The 22,965-nt window shown below is 53.6% G+C and overlaps 4 protein-coding genes across 4 annotated transcripts; 1 reads left to right on the top strand and 3 right to left on the bottom strand.

Moving 5' to 3' along the window:
• Positions 1-737: 737 nt before the first annotated feature.
• Positions 738-1,367, bottom strand: SODALDRAFT_45023 (hypothetical protein). The gene has a single exon (XM_028615382.1). It carries the CDS (start codon positions 1,277-1,279, stop codon positions 953-955), a length of 327 nt encoding a protein of 108 aa, XP_028471506.1. The 5' UTR covers positions 1,280-1,367; the 3' UTR covers positions 738-952.
• Positions 1,368-1,722: 355 nt separating this feature from the next.
• SODALDRAFT_375842 (hypothetical protein) lies at positions 1,723-7,505 on the bottom strand (the record flags this gene model as incomplete). Its single annotated transcript, XM_028614771.1, has 10 exons — positions 1,723-5,231; positions 5,315-5,433; positions 5,552-5,672; positions 5,779-5,926; positions 6,019-6,073; positions 6,136-6,299; positions 6,377-6,449; positions 6,510-6,770; positions 7,302-7,352; positions 7,459-7,505. 10 exons carry the CDS (start codon positions 7,503-7,505, stop codon positions 1,858-1,860), a joined length of 4,413 nt encoding a protein of 1,470 aa, XP_028471505.1. The 3' UTR covers positions 1,723-1,857.
• Positions 7,506-16,120: 8,615 nt separating this feature from the next.
• SODALDRAFT_44980 (hypothetical protein) lies at positions 16,121-16,892 on the top strand. The gene has a single exon (XM_028615381.1). The coding sequence runs from the start codon at positions 16,206-16,208 to the stop codon at positions 16,725-16,727; it is 522 nt and encodes a 173-aa protein (XP_028471504.1). The 5' UTR covers positions 16,121-16,205; the 3' UTR covers positions 16,728-16,892.
• A 3,740-nt stretch (positions 16,893-20,632) lies between these two features.
• Positions 20,633-22,879, bottom strand: SODALDRAFT_355919 (hypothetical protein; the record flags this gene model as incomplete). The annotated part of the gene is made up of 12 exons (XM_028613870.1): positions 20,633-20,921; positions 20,954-21,136; positions 21,206-21,254; positions 21,307-21,416; positions 21,475-21,583; positions 21,710-21,813; positions 21,863-21,957; positions 22,064-22,222; positions 22,275-22,335; positions 22,466-22,525; positions 22,640-22,673; positions 22,756-22,879. The coding sequence occupies 12 exons, from the start codon at positions 22,877-22,879 to the stop codon at positions 20,633-20,635; spliced, it is 1,377 nt and encodes a 458-aa protein (XP_028471503.1).
• Between the last annotated feature and the right edge of the window lie 86 nt (positions 22,880-22,965).

The raw sequence follows: 22,965 nt of genomic DNA, 5'->3' as shown, positions 1-22,965 counted from the left end.
CGCTTCCCGTAGAAAAGGGGTAAAAAAGGAAGAAAGAAAGCAAGAATTTTTTTTGAAAAGGGATTTTTTCCCCATAAATTTAAGGTTCCTGCTTCCCGGTCCGGCCGGACTCGCCCGGGCCACCGTCCACTCATTCCACCTAAAGTTCGCGCCGGTGTTGTGGGGTCTAGGTACCAGCTCTCAAACAAACGAGCTGCGTTTGACACGGGTCACACCGCTATACCTGTTTCCACGGTACCTTAGGTACACAGCTATGTACGTACAGCTCAAGTACCGGGAATATTGGACATAGGAGAGTGGGGAAACAATTGAGTGATGAGAACCGCCTTTAAAACGCTGTGTGGATGTTGATTTTCCCACGTCTGGGGGTCTGAGAAGGACTACGGAGTGCGTGCTAGCCTTGAATGCATAATAAAGGTACCTACCCACGTACGGATACCTCCTACTCCACAGACACCATATAAGCCCCATTTCCTCCCATCGCCACCAGAGAGACCAAGCCAATTCGGTCGCAGGGTCGTAGTGGAGTCGGCAGAATCGGATGGAATTTACCAGTTCAGTTCACGAAGACGAAATCTAAGAGAACCTTCCCTTCCCCCCCACGCCGTCCTTATCGTCTCGTCTCGTCTAGCTTTGTAGGTAGTTCCATGACAGCACCCAACACGAGAGCACGTCAGAAATTTTATGTTTTTCCCAATTTTCACCACGAATAGACGGTCTGCTTATTGGTTCGTTTCATGCTCGATTTATTAGACTGCCATGTCATGTACCATCGGCCCCTCCCGTTACGTCCCGAACCAAAGGAGGGGAGGGGGAAATACCTATCCAAAGCCATCGAGTGATTTCGCTGACAAGGCCCAATGCAAATGCAAAACAGGAAACGGGAAAGAAAAAAGAAGAAAAGGGGGAAAAAGCAGTATGACCGATAATGATGATGCTCTGCTGCCTCATGTCAACCCATGCCAAACACACACCGTAACCACAAGGGGTTCGTTCTTTCAATCATTGAGAGAAAAACATCCAAGCAAATGACCAGAGTCGATAGGAAAATAAAGGCAAAAAGGGGAGTATCCCCAAGCACACCAGAAAGGAAAAGTCGTAACATCATAATAGAGGAGACACAATAAAGAAAAAGAACTTTTTTGGCTCCTATGGTCTTCCTGTCTCCCCGCTCATCTGGCGGAGTGATCCCAAGTCTATCACGTAAAAAAAAAACCCCCGCCCATTGTGTCCTCCATGAAAAAAAGAATTCCAGGAAGAATAAAAGCCCCCATTTCATTCCCCAATCCCGGCCTCCCTGGCTCACGGGATGACATGCCCAATGTTCGCCATTTGATTCCCAGCATGATGCCCTGGTCCCCCCAAAAAAGGAAAATAGGGTTGGCAAAGATAGATAACCAAAGAAGCATCACAGTCATGAGAGAAGAAAGACAAAGGAAAAAAAAAGTTCGCTTGTCAAAACTCTTCAAGGCCAGCTATTGAATGTGAAGAGTCAAGAAACGAAAAGAAGTGAAGAAGAGTTAAAAAGAAAAAAATCCCAAAGTCAGGGACGAGGTAAACATTGACCTCCGTTTCGAAAGAAGAAGAATGTTTTTTTTTTGTTCTCTTTTTGTCGTCCTTCATTTGAAATCGACTGGATGCGAATCGGCCGTGTCATGTCATGTCATTTGCGTTCCCGTGCCAGTTGCGGGGACGACCGTCGAAATTATGTTTGGTACAACAGGGGGGGGGGGGGGGGCTTGAAAAAGAAAATGTGAAGAAGAAAAACCGTACGAAGCCAATGGAGCTTCTGATACTGGTACAAAGAAGTGGTAAAATGTCAACCGAAGAGCGCCTGGACGAGGCGATGATGGTGGATCATGGCTGAGGGCTCTCAAAGCTCGACCTATCCAGGCTCGACTTCGGGCTGACGTTGTTGGGTCGGTTGAATCTGGTGATGGTGCGACCGAGACCCCGAAGCTTACCGCTGGTATCCGGCTGATCGCCAGGGCAGTCGAGGAGGACGCTGTTGACGGGTCCCATCTTGATGTTGCAGAAGAGCGTCGAGAAGAGGTACTGCTCGCCGTTGTGGTCGAACAGGGGCAGCGTCCGGTAGCCGGCCTTCAGCCCGCTCAGCTTGGCCGTAAACGTCGCCACCGGCGGTTTCTCGTTGTAGGCCTCGCCGTTGTGCGACAGCTTGACCGACCACCGCACGAAGATGAGGTCAGGGTACTTGGTCGTGACCCGGAAATCGAACCTGTCGTTGAAGGCCGGGTTGAAGCCGTTCTCCCGGATCACCCGCGTTCGGTACTTGAGCGGGCTGTCCGTGGCCAGCGACACCGTCGGGTCCGCCTCCTTCTTGTTCCTCTTGTCGTTCGCGTGGAACACCTCCACCTCGACGTAAGGGTCCACCGTCCGGTTGGCCGGCATGCCGTTGGGCCGCATCAGCTGCTGCGCCGAAATGACCCCGATGCTGAAGCTGACTTCCTTGCGCTCGCGCTTGCCCGACCATCCCTCGGGCATGACCTGGATCTCGCGCAGCTCGCTGGGCTTCAGCACGTACCCGGATCGGTCGGTGCCGCTGTCGAACATGGCTTGGTTGATCTGCATGCCCGAGTCGAACGTCTGCCAGTTGAGCGCCGCCATCTGAACTCCTCTTCGCCAGTAGTGGAGGGGATCGAAGTTGGTCGACGTGTAGCGAATCCCGTCCGGGTACACCCGCATCAGGTAGCGCATATTGTGACGATCCATGGCGTGTTTCGCCTCCTTCGGCTTGCCGTGCTTCTCGAAGCTCGACTCCATGAAAGAGAAGATGTGGTTGTACGCCTTGGCATCGGGCGTGTCGAATCCCCGAAATTTGACCCCCGCACAGTATACCCCGAGATCGCCGAGCACCTTGACCGTCTTGTTGGACGACCGTCTCGCGGGCACTCTCTCGCCGGCGCTGTCGTTGTCGCTGGTGCTGCTGCTGCTTAGTGTCTCCTTCACTTCGCCCTCGGTGATGGTGTTGACGCGAGTTTTGCCGACCAGCCGACGAGAAGAGGTGCTGGGCCCGAGGAGGGGGCTCTGCGGCAGCGACAGCGGCGGAATCAGCGCGTTGTCGAGCTGGATGGGTTTGCTGTAGGGCGAGGTCAGGCTGTTCCCACGTCGGCGGCCTGGCTCGGGTGCCTTGGGCTCCTCTTTCAGTTGAGGCTTCTTGACCTTGATCAAAATGCGGTCTTTGAGCTGCTCGGGAGACGGAAGCTTGTCGGAAGACGGGTCCAGGGGCTCCGTGACGAGGCGCGACCCGAACGTCTCCTTCATGATGCGAGACATGATGGCCTGCTGTTGCGGGTTGCAGTGTACCTCGAGAGAGATCCACAGCGGATAATGTGTCTTGACGAAGGCGTATTTGTTAATGGTGGTCATGGTCTCCTGGAAGCTGATCGAGGTGGTCAGCGTCCGGCCGTGATTGACTGTGGGTTGGCCGTCGGCGCCGTTCCAGCAGTCAACTTCCACGCAGCGGCAGCCACGAGCGAGGGCCGCGATGTAACCCTCGACGCTCGACAGGCCGGCAACCTGTCGCCCGAGGAGATAGGTGTTATGGGAGCTGGAGATGAAATATTCGTTAATGGGCCGGTCCAATGTATATTCTTTCGGCTCCGTCTTCAGTGGCAGGTTGAAAGTCGACGTCAAGTAGGCCGCGAACGCCGCGTCGTTCATCCTAGGACTGTCGGAGTGGGCGATGGCGCCGGAGCGCTCTGCGTCTCTCGGCCTGAACTTGCGGGAAAGCTTGGCGTATATGGCCTCCCACGCAGGGAGGTCTGTCTCGATGTCCTCGCCTTGGACGTCGCGCAGAAAGCTGAGGAACTCGTCCAGGCTGAGACCAGCCTCTGGGTTCTCCGCGAGTGACTGGTATAAGCTCCGAATGTCGTCTCTTCGCTTCATGAACCCCACAAACGACTGGAACTCGAAGTAGTTCAGCCGGCCCGTCTTGGTGGCGTCGGCAGCGTGGAACTTGGCAAAGAGCTGGCTCGGCGAGGCGTGGATATGCAGCTTGCGGCAGACATTCTGGACGCCTTCGTAGTCAAGCTCCTCCTCGTCCGGCGAGTGGGGCTTATCGGCAAACTGCTTTGCCATCTCGCTGCGCCAGTAGTCTCGGATGGCCCGGTCGTTAAAGGCCATGAGCGATGCCATGAGGTCCTGCCGATGTTTCGAGATGGCTTCTAGTGTGGTGACCCAGTTGGAGAATACGCTCGCGTCGTCGGCAACCAGGTGCATCATCTTGCTCTTCGACTTGTCCGGGACGGCGTACAGGACGGAGAACCAGCGGCTCTCTTCCGACTCCGGGACGCCAAAGTCCAACCGATACTGGCGGATGTCGGTGCCAGTCCTGATTTCTTTGATGTCGTCAATATAAAGACACTTGTGAGGACGGGACTTGTCCCAAGAGATCCTGGCTGCATCGGGCTCGAGCACCAAGACAAAACGCTTGGCACGGTTCTTCTTGGAGACTTTCCTGATCCACGTCCCCTTCAGAAGCTGGAAGGGTATCACGGGACCAGCGGTGGCGTTGCCTGAAGGGGTTGAGCCGGCCACCGAGGCGGGAGTGCTGTTCGAGGGTGACTCCTTGAGGGACCCGTCAAAGGTCAATTGCGATCGGCACTCATCAGGTTCGTAGATGGACTCGTCTTCGGAGTCGGTCGGCACAAGAGGGAACTCGGGCGGCGCCGTGGCATTACTGTCGCTCCTCCGGCGGAGCATGCCAGGGCCGACACTGCCGTCCCTACTGGTGGAGGCGGCAGACGACGGTCTGCGCCTGGTAAATGGCCTAGCTGCCCGGTTGGACAGCCGCCTGATCAAGCCGCCGCTTTTGGCGGGGAGAGGCTCCACTGCGCTAGGGGCGGTACTGCTCAGGCTCTGTGGCAAGGAGGTGTTGCTTGTCCTCCTGCATAATAGCGACTCGGGCAGTTGAAAGGATCCCGAAGGGGTAGCGTCGTCAAAGTCTTGGCCCCGGAGAGGCTCGGGGGAGGGCTGAACCGAGCTGCTGCTGGTCATGACGGCGGTAGCATCGGGAGACATCAGCGGCGACCCCTGCCTCGAGCTGGAGGTGGCCGATGAGGCGCTGATAGCTGAACCGGGCATGGAGGGCTGCTGGTTGTGAGTTGAGGTATTGTTGAGATTGTTGGTTTGAACCGAAGTCGGACGTGAGTACCTCCGTTCGACGGTCTGCGGGGTCATAGTCCGGTTACCCGACGAGGAGGATGAAGGAGCTGGAGAAGGAATTGAAGGGCGATGCTGTAGAGAAGTGCTAGTGGACATTGTGATGGTGATATAGAGAGTACCAGGCTGCTACTGAGGGAGCGTCCTGCGAGGTTCCCCCAGGAGAAGTACAGGGGCTTGATCATGCGTTTATGGAGTATGCGAGGCGGGTTGATGACGGCATCCTTGACTGGTTGGCCTTGCAAAACGGCTCTCAACAGATGATATTCGAAATGAATTGTGTGAGAAGAGGAAGGGGGGCGTGAGGGTGTGGGGGGTGGGGTGGCTTGCGCAAGAGAGACAGACGATCCCGAGGGGTAAAACGGCGCACAAGTCAGGTCGTGTGAGATGGCTTACACGACGCGATATATCAGGGATCCTGAGAGGCAGAGTATGTAACCTGCAAGAGATGGGGTCCGTCTGGCTGGCGGCCGGATTGGTGCGGCGCAAAGCTGGGGAGAGTGGACTGCGGACTAATAGGAGAGAGGGAGGTGGTAATAAGATGTAAGATGCGAGTGGTACCTGTACCTGTACCTGTACCTGTACTTGTACCTGTACCAGCAGGCAGGGCAGGGCGGCGGCCGGGGTGTTTGTCAACTCGACAGGGGAAACTGTCGGGGGCCAATTGCGGGCGGAGGATAGTCCCGGTCGAGTTGAATGCCTGGCTTTGACCGCTGGGAAATCGACCAGGGGCCTGCCTCTCTCTCTGTGTGGTTTGTGTGCGGTCTGATGGTCAGTTGGGGGTGATGAGAGTCGGCCCCCCCGGTAGAAAAGTTATGAGGTGGCAGCCAGAGGCACAGATGGGTATGCAGGTGTCTGGTTTGGGTAGCTCTCCAAGCTGGGGAAAATGGGCCTAAGCATTGGCAAATGCAATAGTCGGGTGGTGGTAGGCCAGGGTTGTGTTGTTTCGCTCACAGGCCTCCCCAAAACCAAAACGGCTGCAGTGGTGTTGTTCCCTCTCGATGGTACGGCGCGGCGCGGTGCGGTGCAGTGCAGTGCAGTGCAGTGTACAAAGTCCTAGGCCCTTGTTCGTGCGCCGCTGATCGAGGCAAAAACAAGACGGGCTCGTTTCCCTGGATCTGGGATGCGTGCTGCAAGAAAACGGAATTTTTGGGCGCAAGGGGCGGTTCTGCGGGTGATGCGCGGCGCACAGCACAAAAGCAAGGATGCCTCTAGGGAAACTGCAAATCGGATATGCAAGGCGCTGGACCTGGAAAGCCAGGGACTGGCTGGCTGGTGAGAATTCAGGTCCAACGAGTCGCACCCTTCACAATCAGGAGTACCAAGACCCAATGATGTACTCTCGATGTTTGGCCGTCGTCGCTGGTCCCTTGTCGTGATGGTACTTTTTAAGGTCAGGGTTGAAAAAGCTCTGGGGAACGAGCCGGAAGCTTGAGGTTGGCGGTTGTGTTGTAATAGTATGTGCGCAAAGCGGGTGCGAAGGAAATGGGTTGAAAGTTGATGGAGGGTGAGTCTTGGAGGCAGTATTGACCGCAGCCAGGGTCTTAATAAGCTCTGGGTGGCAGATGCCGTTGTCGCAGCGGCCCAGCCTAGTGGAATAGTGTACGCCTAAGTAAGAGGCCGGATAATAGGAAAGAAGCAGAGGGGGGCAAAAAAAAAGAGGAAAGAGAAAAAAGGGCCCCTAAATATTTGCTGATGTTCATGAAGTCTTAGGGCAAAGACAGGAACGTGGGAACTGGATCGAAGTAAATATAGCGGGAGGGTGGGAAGAAAGTAGACAGTGGGAAGAACAGCCAGAGTTGAAAGGAGAAGAGAGGAGAGCTGAAAGGCAATGTCAAATCAATCAAGCAATCAATCAATCGCAATCGAGTGGATGGATCATATGGGAGTGCCAGTGCCGGATGTTGGGACCAGAAAGCGCCGAGTTAAGGGAGTGGGAAGAAAAAAAGCGCGAGTGTACGAAGTACGAAGTCAGAAAGGGGACATAGCAGGGGGAGGGGTGAAGCCAGGGATGGTATGGTGTACAACGTAAGAAAAGTATGGGGGTAGGGGGGGTGTTGGTTACCTGCCTTAGGTACCTTAGGTTGAGGTGAGGTACATCATTCTTCGTACGTCCATACTGGCAGGTGGGTTGCTCTTGCTGGGCGGAACGATGTACATCTGCCAAGTTGCTATACAGAAGGCATGTAGTGACTCCGTACCTTTGTAGGCACTATGGTAAATCCCTTAGGTATAAAACCATGGATACCTAATAAGACGAAGTACCAATATTCATACTTCGTACTAGGAGCGGGGTGGGCCAGGGCGTGCGTGGGTGTCGGCATTGCACCGAGAGACCGACTCCCTTTCAAAAGCCCTCCACTAGAAGGTACGGAATAGGTACCTACAAACCCTCCCCAAGTACGTACGAGGGTACAATGACTTCGTACTACCGAACTCGTCGGAGTTGGCGAGGGCACCTTACCCATCGCCTTGCCTGAGAGGCTGAGAGATACATGGGCGCATGTACACTACGGATGTTTTCGTACCACTTGGTACGAAAGGGCAACGAGCCAAGAGTTTTGCCAAGTCAACCACAAGGGCGGCAAAGCTATGCCAAAGTTGGAATTTGGGGAAATCAACATGGCGCATGGAGAGAAAGGCAAAGGCGGGGCCCGGAAACGGATGATGACTGGTTTAGAGCTCGTCCTTTTTTCTTTGGTAGTAATTACGAAGTACCTTACGAAGTAAAAAGGGCTTTGAGGGAGTGAGGTCTCGGGGAGGTGTGGGAAACATCATGGAGCTCCTACCTCGTCTGTAACCAAGCCACTAAAAAGATATTTTTTGCGAGCCTTGTCGGTTTCTGTCATGCTGTCTTCTTTTTCTTTTCCCTTTGTTCCCTCTTTCTACATAAATGCCCAGGAACAGGAACTGAACTTGGCACACAGCCTGAAGACATAGTACGGAGGTAGGTACAATACGTCGGGCTTAGCAGAATATCTAACCTTGTACACGTGTAACAGGACGCCCGACTGTGCAGCGTGGGTACGGCGTGTGCTATGGGTAGTCATCTTGCACTTCGCAAGGGACAGAGAGGCATCGTTGTCTGACCCATTCGTTGACAAGGATCAAGAGACGGAGAAAGAGTCGGCCAGAAACAGGAGGAAACAGATGTATGGGACACCTCGAAGAGTGACACATTTGAGATCAGCGGCAGAGGCAGTGGACAGTGGAGATGGAGAGAAGGGGCTGTGAACAGCAGCGCGTTCTCTGACTGGGTGCCGGTAGTCAAAGACCGCTACGGCTTCCTAGCGGCCAGCAGAGGTTTAGGGAGAACCAGGACATCGCACATTTCCATCCCGTCCGCCATCCGCCATCCGCTTAGAAGAGCCGGTGCCCGATTGAACCCAGGGGACGTCTTCGCCATGTGTCGTCCTAACCAACCAGACGACTTGGCAGGGGTTCAAGATTAGGGAGCAAATTTTGAAGGATTTCCTCCTCCGTAGTGTCCCAGGGAACCTCGGTCTTTGCCTCCCTGTCGTTACTTTCGAAGGATATAACGTATATGGAGGGGCTATATTATATCTTGGGGAAATTGCGACATCAACTGCCTGAAAATCGTACTGAATAGCCGGACAGAAACAAGGTGTTGATCCCCAAGAAAGAAAAAGGGGCCTTACCCTATAGCTTAGTAAAAACCGTGTTCCCTGTATAACGTAAGCAGTAAAGGAGTGTATGGATGGAGTAGAGCAGATCCACGAAGCGCTAAATTACGAAGACCTGCCACTGGAAGGGTCTGACACATTCCCCATCAATTCGGTTGGCACGTTGTTACAACTCCGAATACCGCATTACGTTGTACCTACGTTGTAATTTACGGGCGGCGCTATCCCTAATTTCCAATCTCCCGCCCTTCTGTGGTGAGGTCAGACTGACGTGACGTCTTCTAGTTTAAATTGAAAGGTATCTGAGCGGAGAATCCATACCGATATCTTCATTATTATGTACTCCGGAGCTAAAGCTGGCAAGATAGATGCACGCCACAGCGAGGTAGCCAGGAACATGGTATCACGGTCTTCTACGTGTAGTACGTGTAAGTAATCAGGTCTTTCCGAATAAGTTGTCTGCATGCAGGCCCAATGACTGCTCCTCCATCTCATCATCACCTGCCAGACCAACCCAATCGCACGTTGTCCATGCTCCGCTTTCTGTCACACCCTTGTGATTCAGGGTCCTCGGCATCGTTTCGTCTTCAAGTGTTGTTTGCCTTCTTTCCTTCGCTGTCGTCCGGCTTCCGTGATAGCTTGGCCGACGCCCACCTGTGGATTCGACTGCCAACACGGAGAAGTTCCTCATCAAGCTGGCGGTTCTATCTCCTCCGTTTCACTGCCAATTTGTCACCTGGTTTGTCGAGTCAATGCTGGGAACAAACGTAGAACAAGAACACTGAACGACGGTTCCCACCTACGGAGACTGTCTTGTTTCGTAGCAAGACAGCCTTACTCATCCGAGATGTCCGTAATCTCTGCGAACTTTGCTTCCTTACAGCGTAGACCTCCCTTTACAACGTACTGCCCCATTATTCGTCGCAAGCATCAGGACTACGTGATTACAGGTTCTCTCCTGATCAACAAGCAGGGAATTGAGCGTAGAACGTGAATACCAATGCAAGCCCAGGACGCGTAGCTTGGAGATTAGCCCTATACCTGCGAGCTTAGCTTGGAATACCCTGCTGATCATCCGGATCCCGGCGTATCATCTGCGACCTTCCGCGCGATAGGGACGCACTCCACGCGGCTCTGCTAATCACGCTTCACCTTCTCGAACAGGAGGGCAGGAAGCGTGTCTCTTTGTCGACTCATATAACACCGCTAATCGGCGCATCAGTGTTTGCGCGTCTCAGTCTCTGTGGGTGGCATTGATGGCCTGCAGTCGCCGGTGTTACAATGTTGCCCAGCCTGAAATGTCATGCTAATGAATTGTGGAGGCCAATAGTCAAAGCCCTGAGGCCAAAACACCACACAGGTAATAATAAGCCCGGTGAAGCGCCATTGTTTGATACCAACACCTCCGTGCGCCAAGAGAATAATGGTGCCTTGGCTTATGGACGTTTTGCTTCTACCGGCAATTTATTGGCTGTGGCACAAATTAGGAAAGGAGGCCGAAGTAAAAATAAAATAAAATAGATCGGGGAAAAGATTGTTGAAAGAAAACGAAACTGAGGTGGTTTTTTTTTTTTGCTAGTCTTCTAGGGCGTTGCGAGCTTGACTCACTGTTTGCGCGTCTTTCTGCTGCGTGGCTGCTCCATTTTCCAACCTCCCGGTCATATACTTCTCGGTCAGCAACAGAAACAAAACAAAGTTTTTTTTTTTTTTTTTGTATCTTGAAAGACTCTACAATTACATCTACCATTCAAGTCGAACATCCTCGCTGCCCTGTCGATGACGTGTCACTGCACAGTCTTGACGCTTCGCCGAATATGTCATTGATTCCAAGTTAGGGCCTTGGAACTTAGAACTGGACGACAAAGAGGCCCTGTCAACGGCCGGTAATGACGGCATTCCCGTGCTCCCATCAATTCCAGGGCCGAAATACCGCCAATAGCCTAGTTAAAAGGATGAAAATAAACAACGCCGAGGCTCGAAGAACTTTATCAGGTATTAGGTACGCAGCCCGAATGAACCCAACTCGGCTCTTCCCTTGATCGTCCCGACTAAAATATCGTCAATTCTTGTCTGGGTTTGAAGCCCAGCGCCAATGCACAAAGCATGTAAGCCCATTCCATTCTGGCGGATACTGCCTTAGTCCGCCCGTCTTACGAGGCACAGCCCTATGTTTCGTACCCAAGCTCAATTACATTTTTACATACATGGCCAAGGTTCATATGGGTCCGTTTGAAGGCCAACTGTCATGGCAGCAATTCGACGGCCCGCGGTCGTCCGACTGCTGGTTGACTGGGATCATAGCGGCACAGGGCCAAAGGGTTAGGGAGTGGCTTGCCTATGCCCTCAATCACTCACCGCAGAATCATCCTAAATTTATCCTTGTCAGGGCATGGTGAAAGCGCCAGCTGACCAGGACACTGCAGGCGAGATTGGTCGCCCGTCCGTACTGATATGTCATTCCTTGGCACCAAAGGGGACCTTTTTCTTTTCCTCCCGTTTGGACAGCTCCCACGCACAACCTGCCTTTTTCTTAGGCAACATCGTCTTTTCCCGCGCATAGTGACCGTAGGCAGACTCCGATGTCTCCCACGCAACATGTACATGTACTGTGTGTGTTATCATGTATGTCATGGATCGTACATGGCATAATCAGGACTACGCACGGGGCGAATAATGGACCAACTTTGTCCCGGGTGGCGTCTTCGTCGCCAGCCGTCCATGTGCGTGCCCAAGGACGAGCAATTTACGTGTATTAGGCGAACCCGAGGAGCTGGGCCGGCGTAGGCGCCGGCACCACTCTCATTCGCCGGCGGCATGCCGGGGCCTAACATTATAGCACGGACAGATATATACTGTACTCACCTCACGGTGACCGTTATGCCGAGATGAGCTCCGAAAGCTGCTACGTTACCTACATAGAGCATGTACTCCGTAAATTCATCAGGAACTTATGAATGACCAACTTACCCACAGGTCCAGAGAGAGGATAACGGATCAAGGCTTGGCCTCCATTGGCCGATGATTCCGACCCTCCGCCCCCAGTCAGCATCCCACTGCATCGCGGCAAATGGGGCAAACAAAAGGCAAAATAATTTAATGAAAGGGAGAACAGGCGACCAAAGTATCGCCATTAACAACAGCCAGCTGCAAAGAGGGGAACCCCTGGTCCCGTTTCACGCAGACCGCATTTTGTCAAGATTTTCGGACTCCATATCCTTCCAGGTGTCCGAGGTATGTTGCTCTGCTCTCCGTCCAATCACTCCTATTTATTTTCCTTTTCATGTTCTTTGTCGCTCTTGGCCGTACGACAAAGCAGGCAGGGCACCAGAGTATCCGCACCGTTCCCTCACCGCTTACTACCTATCCGTACCTGTCGTAGTTATCGGGCGGGTGCCCCCCTCCTCGGAAACAGCCTGTCGGCCTGTCGTAGCTTGTCATCCAACTCCGTACGTGGGATGAAGAGTGCGGGGGTTGAGTAATGGGCTGAGGCCAAGACCGCGGGACGCTGACAGCCAACCAAATAGACGGGTACAAGCGTGACCGTGCCTTTGATTGGTTGCCCAAGGATCCAGTGTGACGTATTGGGAAATTTCCGTCTTGTCTTCTCTGTCCTTTTTATTCTGTGACTCTGTCCTCCCCCTGTCGACCCCTCAATCGAACCCTGGTGTCAGATTTCTAGAAACGTGTCACGAGGACTCGGGGAAGAAAGGCAAGAAAGGGATGAAGAGAAAGATTCGGGAAAGAATGGCTGAGTTAGGAGGTGAGACAAGGCGAAACGATACAACCCGACAGGACAAACGGAAATGGCTCATCTGGAAGGCCTGGGGATAGGTATCCATTTCCCAGCGGTCAGCGTCCACCAGCCAGCGCTCTTCCTCCGCAAATCACTTGCCGTGCCCAATGCGTGGGGTGACTGAGTGATGGTGATTATGAGCTGCCCGTTGTCATCTGCTCACTGGAGCGTGTCTGATCTTCATTTTCCCCAACTCATGCGAGCCGGATAATCTGCAGGTCCCGCGTTCCACCAACATGTTGCGATAGGCACTAATCAAACCATAACGAAATATGTCGCTCGTCGTTGCTTCCTCGAGGCCTGTCAAGACATGACCACGTTTAACATGGCGTAATTAGCCCAGCCGGACAAAGACAATTTCATCTCGCGACACGCTAGGTATCTATCTATCTCTTTCTCTTCGTGTATCTCCGTCGCCGACCACTGTCAAAAGCCCCTGGGGCCGAAGAAATTGCGCGCTCGTCCCATTTCGTCGTACCCGGCCGAAACCTGTCAGCGCACTCGCTTTCCGACTCCCGGGTTGCGATGTGTGTTTAATGATCACCTCCAGAATCTTTTCCAATGAATCATTACTGGTGGGTTTGCGAATAGCCGGGGGTCGAGGTCACGTTGTCATGGTCGGCGGCTGCCTCAATATGCGAAGTATTCGGCTCCGCGACCCTCCTACCTATGGCAGGCTGTATCACAATCATCGCCATCCACCGCCATATCGCCCACGGACGAATCGATCACGATGTTTGATAAGGTCCAGTCCACCACGAGATAGGTAGTATACTTACCCGCAGGTAGGTGCCGAGCTAAGTTCCCACCCGTTTGCCCAGGACGTGATTTCCCCCACGTTTCATCAACAACGGAAAATCGAATGACCTTGCAGCTATTCGCAAACAGGGCAAAGCAAGAAATTACAAGCCCCCAAACTCGCCTCTGTGGTTGGGGGGGGGTGACGAGAAGTATTTCGCATTCGCACATGCCAGAACTGCATCGAAATCCCCAGCCGGGCGGACAACAACTGGAAGCTCCTTATTATTTTAGTTCCCGTTGGTTTGATTTCCGCCTCGGCGCCCTGCTTCATTCGTCCATCAGCGGACTTGCCCTGCCCGTCCACACCCCTTTTCTACCCCCCTTCGTATCCCCTTCTTGTAGAGAAGTCAATTGTTCGATGCCGTTTTTCCCGTACCAAGCAAATGCGTTTGTTTTACCATTCAATTCAGACTGCCTTGGTTCCCCTTCTCATCTACCTGAACCAGCAGGACTATTGAACCCCGAGCAGGGTGCACGCCCGCAAGTGTCGCCAAGCCTTGCACATGACCTTCTCTTCACGCCAGAGAGAGGCACAGCACAGGAGACGGGATCCCTTATGCTGAGCGACAAGGGCATGGCGGATGGATGGACGTACGTTGTATGTACGAAAGTATGTATTTGGTACCTATTCATGTACATGCATGCCCGCAAAACGCAGGTAATCATAGCAGTGTGGTGTAATTTTTCCGGATGATGTACTGCTGGCTTGCGGAACAAGGCGAATTGGCGGCGCATCCGGCGGTAGCGACGAAGTTGGGCGAGATTTCCGGCAAATAGCCTAGGTGCGACGCGCTCACGACAAAGGCATCTTTCTTGGACCTCGGATTATGCGGCCGTGTACAGGACGTGCTAGCTACCTCCTCGACTCGCTCCTCGGATTGACCCCCCCCCCCCCCCCCTTTCTCCTTCTCCTTCCTTTCTTTTCTTTTCCCCCTTCTTCCCTGGTAGGTTGGTAATGAGAGGCATTATTAACTCACCCTTCTTTCCCCGCACTTCTTGATACCAACGATCGGTGCTCGCAACCAGCGGGACTTATGCCTTATGCATATGCAGTGACTACCTAGAAATCCAATCCTTCCCTCCGCCCTTTGCGTGGGGGCACGCGATTCCTATTATGCCTATATTATTTCTCTCCTTCGTTGCTGCGTCGTATTCGACTTTCTGATTATCCCATCCCCGCCAACCCGCGGGGCATACTATACGGTACAGCTCGTGATGCAGTGATGCGGTGCTGCAGTGCTGCAGCTTGCGGGCTGAAGAAGAGAAAGGAGGAAAGAAAAAGTGTCGGAGCAACCACAATTGCTGATTACCGCCCACTGCGCAATGGGATTTCGAATCTGTAGCCGGGCAGCACATTTCTTATCTTGCACGCATGGAACTGACTGCCATGGACTTTTCTGCCCATCGCCTCGAGGTTTTGGTTGATTTGCGGGCGGGGCGGGGGATGGGGGATGGGGGAGAGTTACCCTCACGACGCCAAGGGAATGAATGCTGCATCTGTCTCTATGTAGGTGTAGGTTCTTCGTGACGCATATATCAAGATGACGAGGACTGTACAGCCAGCCATTGATCGGGGAGCTCGACGGACATGTTCCTTCTGCCTTGTGTTCTTGAGTGTTTCCCTTTCCCCATATATTCCTCTGTCCAATCTCACCCCTTCTCTCCGTTACTTTCCTGACTTGGTTAGATCGATGAAAATGCTATGCATAGTATGATCGCTCCAACTGCGAGTGTCGCAGGTGGATGATGATTGGGCGCTGCGCACCCTACACCTCCTTTCAACACATACAACGTTAGAGGCATTGCCCACATAGACAGCTGGGTAGGTCCGCAATGTCGTCCTTGCACGTGGCCGATGTCTTGCATAAAACACCGTCACAGCGCGCATTGCGTCAGGGGGGGGTATGAATTTACTTGCTCGTCGATTTGTCGACCTACCTAGGGAAAACCAAGCATGTTCAACCCGTCGCGACGATTCTTACTTTGTAGAGGAGGAAGGGCTTCTCGCGTTCATATGGATTCCTGCTGAGATCCTGAAACTTGTTTGCGTCTACCACGGTCTGAAGGAGGGCCATCAAGGTCCGTAGTGCGTAAGTATCTTAGTGAGTACTCCTAGGCCTTTACCTCAGGTACATATACTACATTCTCCGGGTTCCTGTTTGGCTTGCCTCACCAAAGGTGGAGGATCCGTACTCATGGGTTACGACCGCCTTTCTAACTTGTAATTAGCGACTGCGGGGGATGTGTTATGGATGGTGGTATCGGTACCTAGTAACTGCAATTGACTGGCGTTGGAACAGTACATTTTATAGCGACAGAGAGGGCGGAGAGAGCAGGAACACTGCCGAACACCTTCCTCATGACCTGCTTGTCCTGATTCAATGCGACCCTTCTCTTTCCCTCCATAGGTAGTCCCCTGTATGGTATGCCGATACGAATCTCCATATCCATGTTCATATTCGTACAGACTACCTTACTGGTCGTTGTATATTTCCCGACTCTTCCCTCACGCACCCAACTCTTGGCGATAATCCTTCCCCATCCCACGCTCGGCACCTACCTTACTCAATGTCACGCCAACAGACTTTCCACTACCACTGCAACATCAAATCATGAACATGAGAAGCTTCGCCATGTCCGTTTTTTTCTCGTGCGTCAGTACATGTTTTTCTTCTTCTTCTTTTCTCTTCTTTGCCCCCGTAACTTTCTCGACAGACAAGGTTCTTACATGATGAGTCGGAGTCCTCGCCGCTTGCATTACGATTCAATACTCCATACCTTCGCGAATGCGTTGCCATCGAACCGCACCTCGACGACTCCCTGTCAATCAAGGTCGGGAAGAGATAAGATGGTCGAGGGGTGGTCACATCATACCTACTATCCGATATATCCGATATCCGACACCAAGTCCGATAAATCTACAGTATAAGACCCCTCCGCCTTGTCATAATGGGTTAGAGGGTGGTCGTCAAATGGCCCGCAGATGTCGAGTCTTGCAGGTTGTGAGTGGCTGGTTTCCCCTCCCCCATATTCTTCTCAAAGAGGGGTCAATGCAATCGACAACGGGAGGGCCCGTCGCGAGGTGCAGTCTGCTACCCATCATCACGGTGGCCAACACCATCCCCGAGCCGTCGTGGAATCCTGTCTGCAGCCGTCTGGCTCAGACACCATCCGTTTTGAATGGTGCGCGGAAGGCACAAGGTGCTGCCGCACATTGCCACAGCCTTTTTCTCGTTACTCTGCAACACACAATTAGCTGTCCGCTTCTTCTTCTTTCTCCCTCATCCCCGCATTCTGCACATCAGTGACACCACCCGCTAGAGGTCTGGCGTCGTATTCTTCTCCTTGGCGCGCTGCAGACTGCAAAAGTTCAACAATTTTTATGCGAGGTATTTGACGCGGGATGGCGTATTATCAAGATCGTCGGTCCGACAAAAAAACAAGTCCCCTCCCTTGGCTATATCGCCAGAAGGGGGGTCGCCTAGCCAAGTTATCGCGCCATTCCTCTGCGTCTATGTGCAACCAACAGCCTCTGTCTTTTCACTGCGCAGCAAATATGCCGGGGACTCCCGCCAGAGGCACGAAAATGGTCATTTTGCCTTGTCCTTTCGGTTAGCGGTTTGAACATAGGTGGGTAAATGGAACCGATTGCCCGCTCTCATGTCTGTCGAAGACGTCGCGCCTGTCGTCACCCCGAGACGCCCGAAAGTGCACATGCGAAGTACGAAGTACGAATTAGAAGGGTCTTTTGCTGGATAGTGGGGTCCTTTCCTAGGAGGAGGTCAACTCCGGGATCTTTTCTCCTCGCTAAGAAATGCGCCCCAAGCCCCAGATCAATCCTGGCAAGGCTCCGTCATCACCGCGGGAGATGAAAGGGGGGCCCTCTCAATTTCCATCTCAATGTGGTCTCAGAGTCTTTGCGGGGGGGCTGGACTGTGCCATGGATTTTTTTTTTGATTAACACACATACCCCCATGGTATTGAAGCACTGCGACGTTATGTAACTCGGGCCAGGCAGCATCCATACCTACAAAGAGGAGTTACAAACAGGGCCCTTGGCCATTTCGCAGGTCCCCCGACACCAAGAGGAGGCATTACGGGGCAGAATCTTCACCCATTCTTCCGCCCGTCGAGTGGAGAAAGGTCCCGCGTTTCGGAAACGGACTGGAGTTTTTCCGGCAGTCCGTTCTTCTTTCCTTCGTTTTTCTCTTCTTTATTTTCCCAGCTTCCCAACGCATATGCGGCACGACAAAACGCGGCGCTCGCTAATTGACGGTGCGCTACTGAACAACCGAACAAACATCAAATTCTGTCTGTGAGCCCACATGGGCAACGCCCGGCCGTATCATATATGCACATCATCATCTTGCATTTCACTCCCTAGTCGGAGGATCGCCCGCGTTATGCTAAGAAGAAGGGGGGGGGGGTTCAAGATGATTTCCCCCGCGTTTCAGCTAAAATTGACCGTGGAGTTCAACAGTCGACTAGGGCATGGCCTGTTGCGATGCCGCCCTCCCCTAGTTGCACACCGGCTATAATTACGATGTACGGCACAGAGTTCTTTGGCACATGTCACGGCTCTGACGATGGTCGCCTTCGCCTTCTGGGAGGGAGGAACTTTGCCATCAGCGATGGCTTCTCTTTCCTCACCATTGGACCTGGGATCCCCATGATAGATGTCGTAGGGCCACCCTTGGTTCAGGGATAGTGCCGTGCAACCTCTGCAATCTCCGCGAAAAAAACCCCGATTTCACCGAGGGGCCAAACACTTAGAGAGTGTAATTAAAGGGAACGAAGCCGGGAAAGCCTGGCTCTATCTGCACAGCCAGCAGTGGAGTGGCATGGTCCGAATAGTTCTTTTCATCGAACTTCATTCTCGGCAACACAGGCAGCACGAAATCCCGCGAGACGGCGACCAAATCATCCAAACAGAGAGGTCTTTTCTTCTTGGCCCATCCGTCCAGAAGTTCTGCGAATTATACCCCGCGAGTCGTAGTCTTACCTGTCTTTGCCCCATTCTTGGGCCCGGAGAGGGAACAGGCCGAAGATTGGCCGCCCCAGCGTTCTCTTAGCTGCGCGATGTTTCTTCCCAGCCATTCTAGAATCAGTATTCTTTTTTTTTCTTCCTTTTTTTCTGTTGTTTTCTTTCCCCTCTTCATGTCCCTGGATCCAGGAATCAGGACCCCCCTGGTCGCAGTGCAGATCTCCCCACATCTCGCCCTGTCAACCGGGGGTTTTACTCCTCTTGTCGTCCAGTGAAACGCGTCGCCTTAACAATGTGGGGTTGGGGAAAGGAGGGTAGTCAGGGGTAAGAGGGAGGGTGTGGGTGGAGATCGGCGACGTGTGGTTCTCTCGTTGGTGCCGGCCGACCGGGCACTCGACCCTCTTTTCACCCAGATCCCGAAGGGACACTTGATTTCACGACTATGGTCACATTCCGAGAGTACGAGGCGAGGTAAGTCCCAAGAAAAGCGGCATGACGAATGTTTTGCATGGGCTGTTACTTATTTGCACTTTGCCTCGAGCCCGTCGTCAGGGCATGTTGGCCAAATAGGTTGGCCAGCCTCCTCTCCCTCAAAACATGTTTCAATGGCCAATTCTTCTATGATAGAGGCATGACACGTCATCCGATTGTTGAGATAGGTCGCGACCTTTGATTGTCACTTGACCTCGCCATCTCTCGCATGATGTTGCTTTTATTCGGTTGCTTGGCCTGTCGTGCACGGTGGCAGTCATCTCCTCCAGCTGAAAGGTGCCATCCATTGGAGCCCTACCGTGGAAAGTGGGATCAAACTAACGTACTTAGGGTTTCATAGGGTGATACGAGGCGCGATCGGTTCTCGGCTCCCACGAAAGCAAACAGCTCGGCAGTGATCAAAGATGATCAGACAAGACAGGCTTGACTTCCAATGGAGTGGTGTGAGTTCGCGAGATGTCAGCAAGAAAGAGAGGTCGCAAGAGCCTACTCGTACTGTCTGTCATTCTAGCCAGTCGAATAGTCATGGCCGGTAGACAGGCGTCTAAGCCGTCAAGGGCATGCAGTTGCGCAGCTTGTACACCTGCGATGGATTCAACGGTCAACTCCAACAAAGAAGGGGGTTCACCTCCGCCCACGACGGTAAGACTGCTGCACCAACCCGGCAAAGTGCCCTTTTCGACATTCTGACTGTCGATTCCAGGTGCAATGATACCAGAAGCGGATGGCCTTACACTCTCCCTGGCCTGCTTCTCAACGGCATGCTCAATTTGCTGATTTGTTCTACTTACGCTGGCCTTCACAGGTCGAAGCTGTACGACCGCGGTATGGCCGAGATTTGCCAGCCTTATTTTCCACACCGGTCTCGTTGCCTTGCGCCGGGGGGGGGGGGTATATATTACCTGCGCCACGGCTACACCCTGGCGCACTGGCAAGCATCGTAACCCCCTCGTGGCTACGATTGCAGGAAGGGAGATGCAGGTATTGAACGGGCACTAAATCAGTCCCAAGTATTGCCACTATCGGTCTGCAGCCGTGCAACTTTTCTGCGACCGATGCCGGGGGCCCGGCGGTGTGCGGAGTCCTGGGCTGTAGATGGTGCGGTGGCGCGCGGTGAGGAAAACGCAAGGCGACCGTCTCACCGAGGCATCACGCGTCGATCTTCGGCTTCTGTGATCACCGGCGCAGCATGAGTTATGGGACCTGCTTTGAGACATATCCCAACCGAGGGAAATGAAGTTGATGAGGATGCAAAGCGATCGGACGGCCGACGGGCGAAGCGAGCTTGAGACCGCATCCTCCGCATCTCCCGCATCTTCCGCATCTTCCACTTCTTGCGTTTCTTCGGCTGAAGCGAACTAGGATACAGTCTACTCCGTGCGGCATCAGGTCATCTGCGACGTGTCGTCCCAGTTGGGTCAACAAGGATCGGACAGCACCAGATGATCAGCCTGCGGTCGATCTGCTTTGGGTTGTCATAACATTCACGGGCTGGTCCCCTTCCCCATGCTCGCCAAGGCTTTTTTCTTCTTTTTTATCGCGATGCCAGGTGCTGGCACCGATCGGACGGACAAATGCACGTCGGATCACAGACATCAGTCAACCTCTGCACTCCGTGGCACGTCAAGTCAATGGGCGCATTCGGATTCGGACAGCTCATATTTTCCTTTCTTTTTCTGCCTTCTTTCTCTTCCTTTGTGGGGGTCTTCTGTTTGTTAGACGGGAAGAATCGCGAAACTAGTACGGCCGAGCTTGCAGCCCGCTTGTTTCGCTCCAAGGATGGTGTACGACATCAAAACAGCAGGCCCAGACAAACGGACGAGCCAAGCCTCGAGACATTTCCTCCCGCCCCAGTGGCCTCGGTTCCCATTCCTGTCCCATTTGGGCGATAGTACGCAGCACTTTACCAGCTGGAAGGACCGACCCCCCTGCCGAACAGGTAGGCGGGAGGTGAGCAAAGGCGGGGAGGGGATGCGGGCGATAGATGACCCGGCGCATGATTACGATTACGACCACGGCTGCGACGCTTGCTTTCATCAGTTCTGAAAGGGCTCGCACGGTGGGCGCGTGAACCCCGGGTCATAAATGCCCGTCGGCCCCCACGCAGCAATGCGAGGCCGAGGCGTGTGACGTATCCACCTCCGTATCCAGTGCGGCGGCCAGGGAAGAAGACTCGGGTTAGCTGCCTTCTTGATAAGCTCGCACATACACCCATCCAATGCATGGGTTAAGAATATGTTCCTGGGTTGCCAGGTTGGTCGCTATCACCTCCCCCCCATGATTACTTCGTACTAGGGTAGTACGAAGCACGCATGGTCCATCGTCCTGCAAGGGCCGGGGGGGGCCAGTGTTATGGGTCCTCATGGAGAGTCCCATTCAGACTCGTACGCCATACATAACGTCTTAAGGACTGGTATGGTATTTCGGGGTATGCGAGGGACCGGGAGGCAAGGGGTTCTCCGGGGCTCGTGTCTGCATCAGCACCAATATCAGGACAACTCTTTCGACGCCATGCACGTTCCTCTGCAGATGATGCGATGATACTTAAGGTCCTGGACTTTGACTAATTGCAGATTCACCCGGACACCGCGTGATCCGTGTGTTTGGCGAGGGATTCCGCCATGTCGGCGGAGGGAAAAGCAGGGGTTGTGATTGTGATTGGGGTTGGAGTTGGAGTTGGAGTTGGAGCTGGGGGGGATTCTTTTGTCCAAAGCAACATAGGGGGTACGGGGTACATTTAGGCTCGAGCGCAGCTACGGATACGCGTACAAGGTACCGTTATGCGTACATATGCGTAATAAGAATAGCCCTGACATGGGCCATTGATCAGGCCCGGCGCGCTGGCTCGACGGGCGGGAAGAGAAGGGAAGGGAAGGGGCGTGCCTTGCGGGAGGAATAGGTATCTAAACTCGTCGATCCTGGTCCAAAACAAAAAGGGGGGGGGGGTAAGTGGAAAGGAAAAAGAACATGGTTTCGTCAAGGCCAAGCCAGGGCCCAGGGGTCGCAGCAGGAAAGGTCGCAAAAGGCCTGCCCAGGATCAAGGGCCGCAGCGCCGGGAGGGTCTGGAGAGGGTTTGATTGAGGGTTCGATGGTACCTTTTGCGGTTGCCATTTTCGCTACCCGCACTACGCGCGCACTTGCTACTACGGGCACTTACGACTGACTGACTGCGCGCGCTGCGATAAGAGAAGGGCCAAGGCGAGGTGGGTTTAGCGAGGTGGGTTTAGCGAGGTGAGGCGACGCGACGCGTGACGCGAGGTGAGGTAAGGTGAAGTGAGGTCCGCCGAGGTGAGTGCAGATAAGGGAGAGACAGATAATGGGGTACGTCTCAGACATGTATAGGTACAGTACACATAGGGGCGCGTTGGTTTCGTTTTACCAGGCTGGCGAACGACGAAGGGGTGGTGTAAGCGCCTGGCAGGGAAGAAAGACGAAGGATGCTTTAGTTGCAGGAACAACAGGGCAGGGCAGGGCAGGGCAGGGCAGGACAGGACAGGACAGGACAGGACAGGACAGGACAGGACAGGGGATCAAACCCCCAGGACTCTGAGCTGGCGTTTCTGTTTCTACTCTGCGGCCTGCCCTGCCCTGTTGGGGTAGCTGCTGGGAGTGTTACACGACATCCCCAGGCTTCCAGTTAATCGAAGGGGTGTGTGTGTGTGTGAAAGAGAGAGAGAGAGAGAGAGAGAGAAAGCCCTTGTTGCTTTCCCTTTCCTACCTTTTCCCCATTGCAGTCAGTCTTACCGCATATCTGATATGCCGTTGACCTCATGACATGCTGGCAGCGAAGTCGTGCATGTTTTTGGACGAAAAAGGGCATCACGGAGATGGAACGGCCGCCCTCGCGCATTTTCGCCCACGTTGGCGCATTTTCGGTATTTTTGGTTGTTGCCTGTTCTCGTCGTCCTTGTGCTTGTCCTCGTTACCGTCGTCGGTCGTTGCCGTCGATCGTCTCCACGCCTCGTTTAGACGGCGGATTGGCATGCAGCAAGGAGCTGATTAATTACGATGGGAATTGGACTGGGTGATTGGATGGAAATAGGGAACGGAGTTAGTTACAGCGTAAAGAC

The sequence above is a fragment of the Sodiomyces alkalinus genome, assembly GCF_003711515.1.
Source record: "Sodiomyces alkalinus F11 unplaced genomic scaffold SODALscaffold_1, whole genome shotgun sequence".
Lineage (NCBI taxonomy): Eukaryota > Fungi > Ascomycota > Sordariomycetes > Glomerellales > Plectosphaerellaceae > Sodiomyces > Sodiomyces alkalinus.
This window is presented reverse-complemented; position numbering and strand designations above follow the sequence as displayed.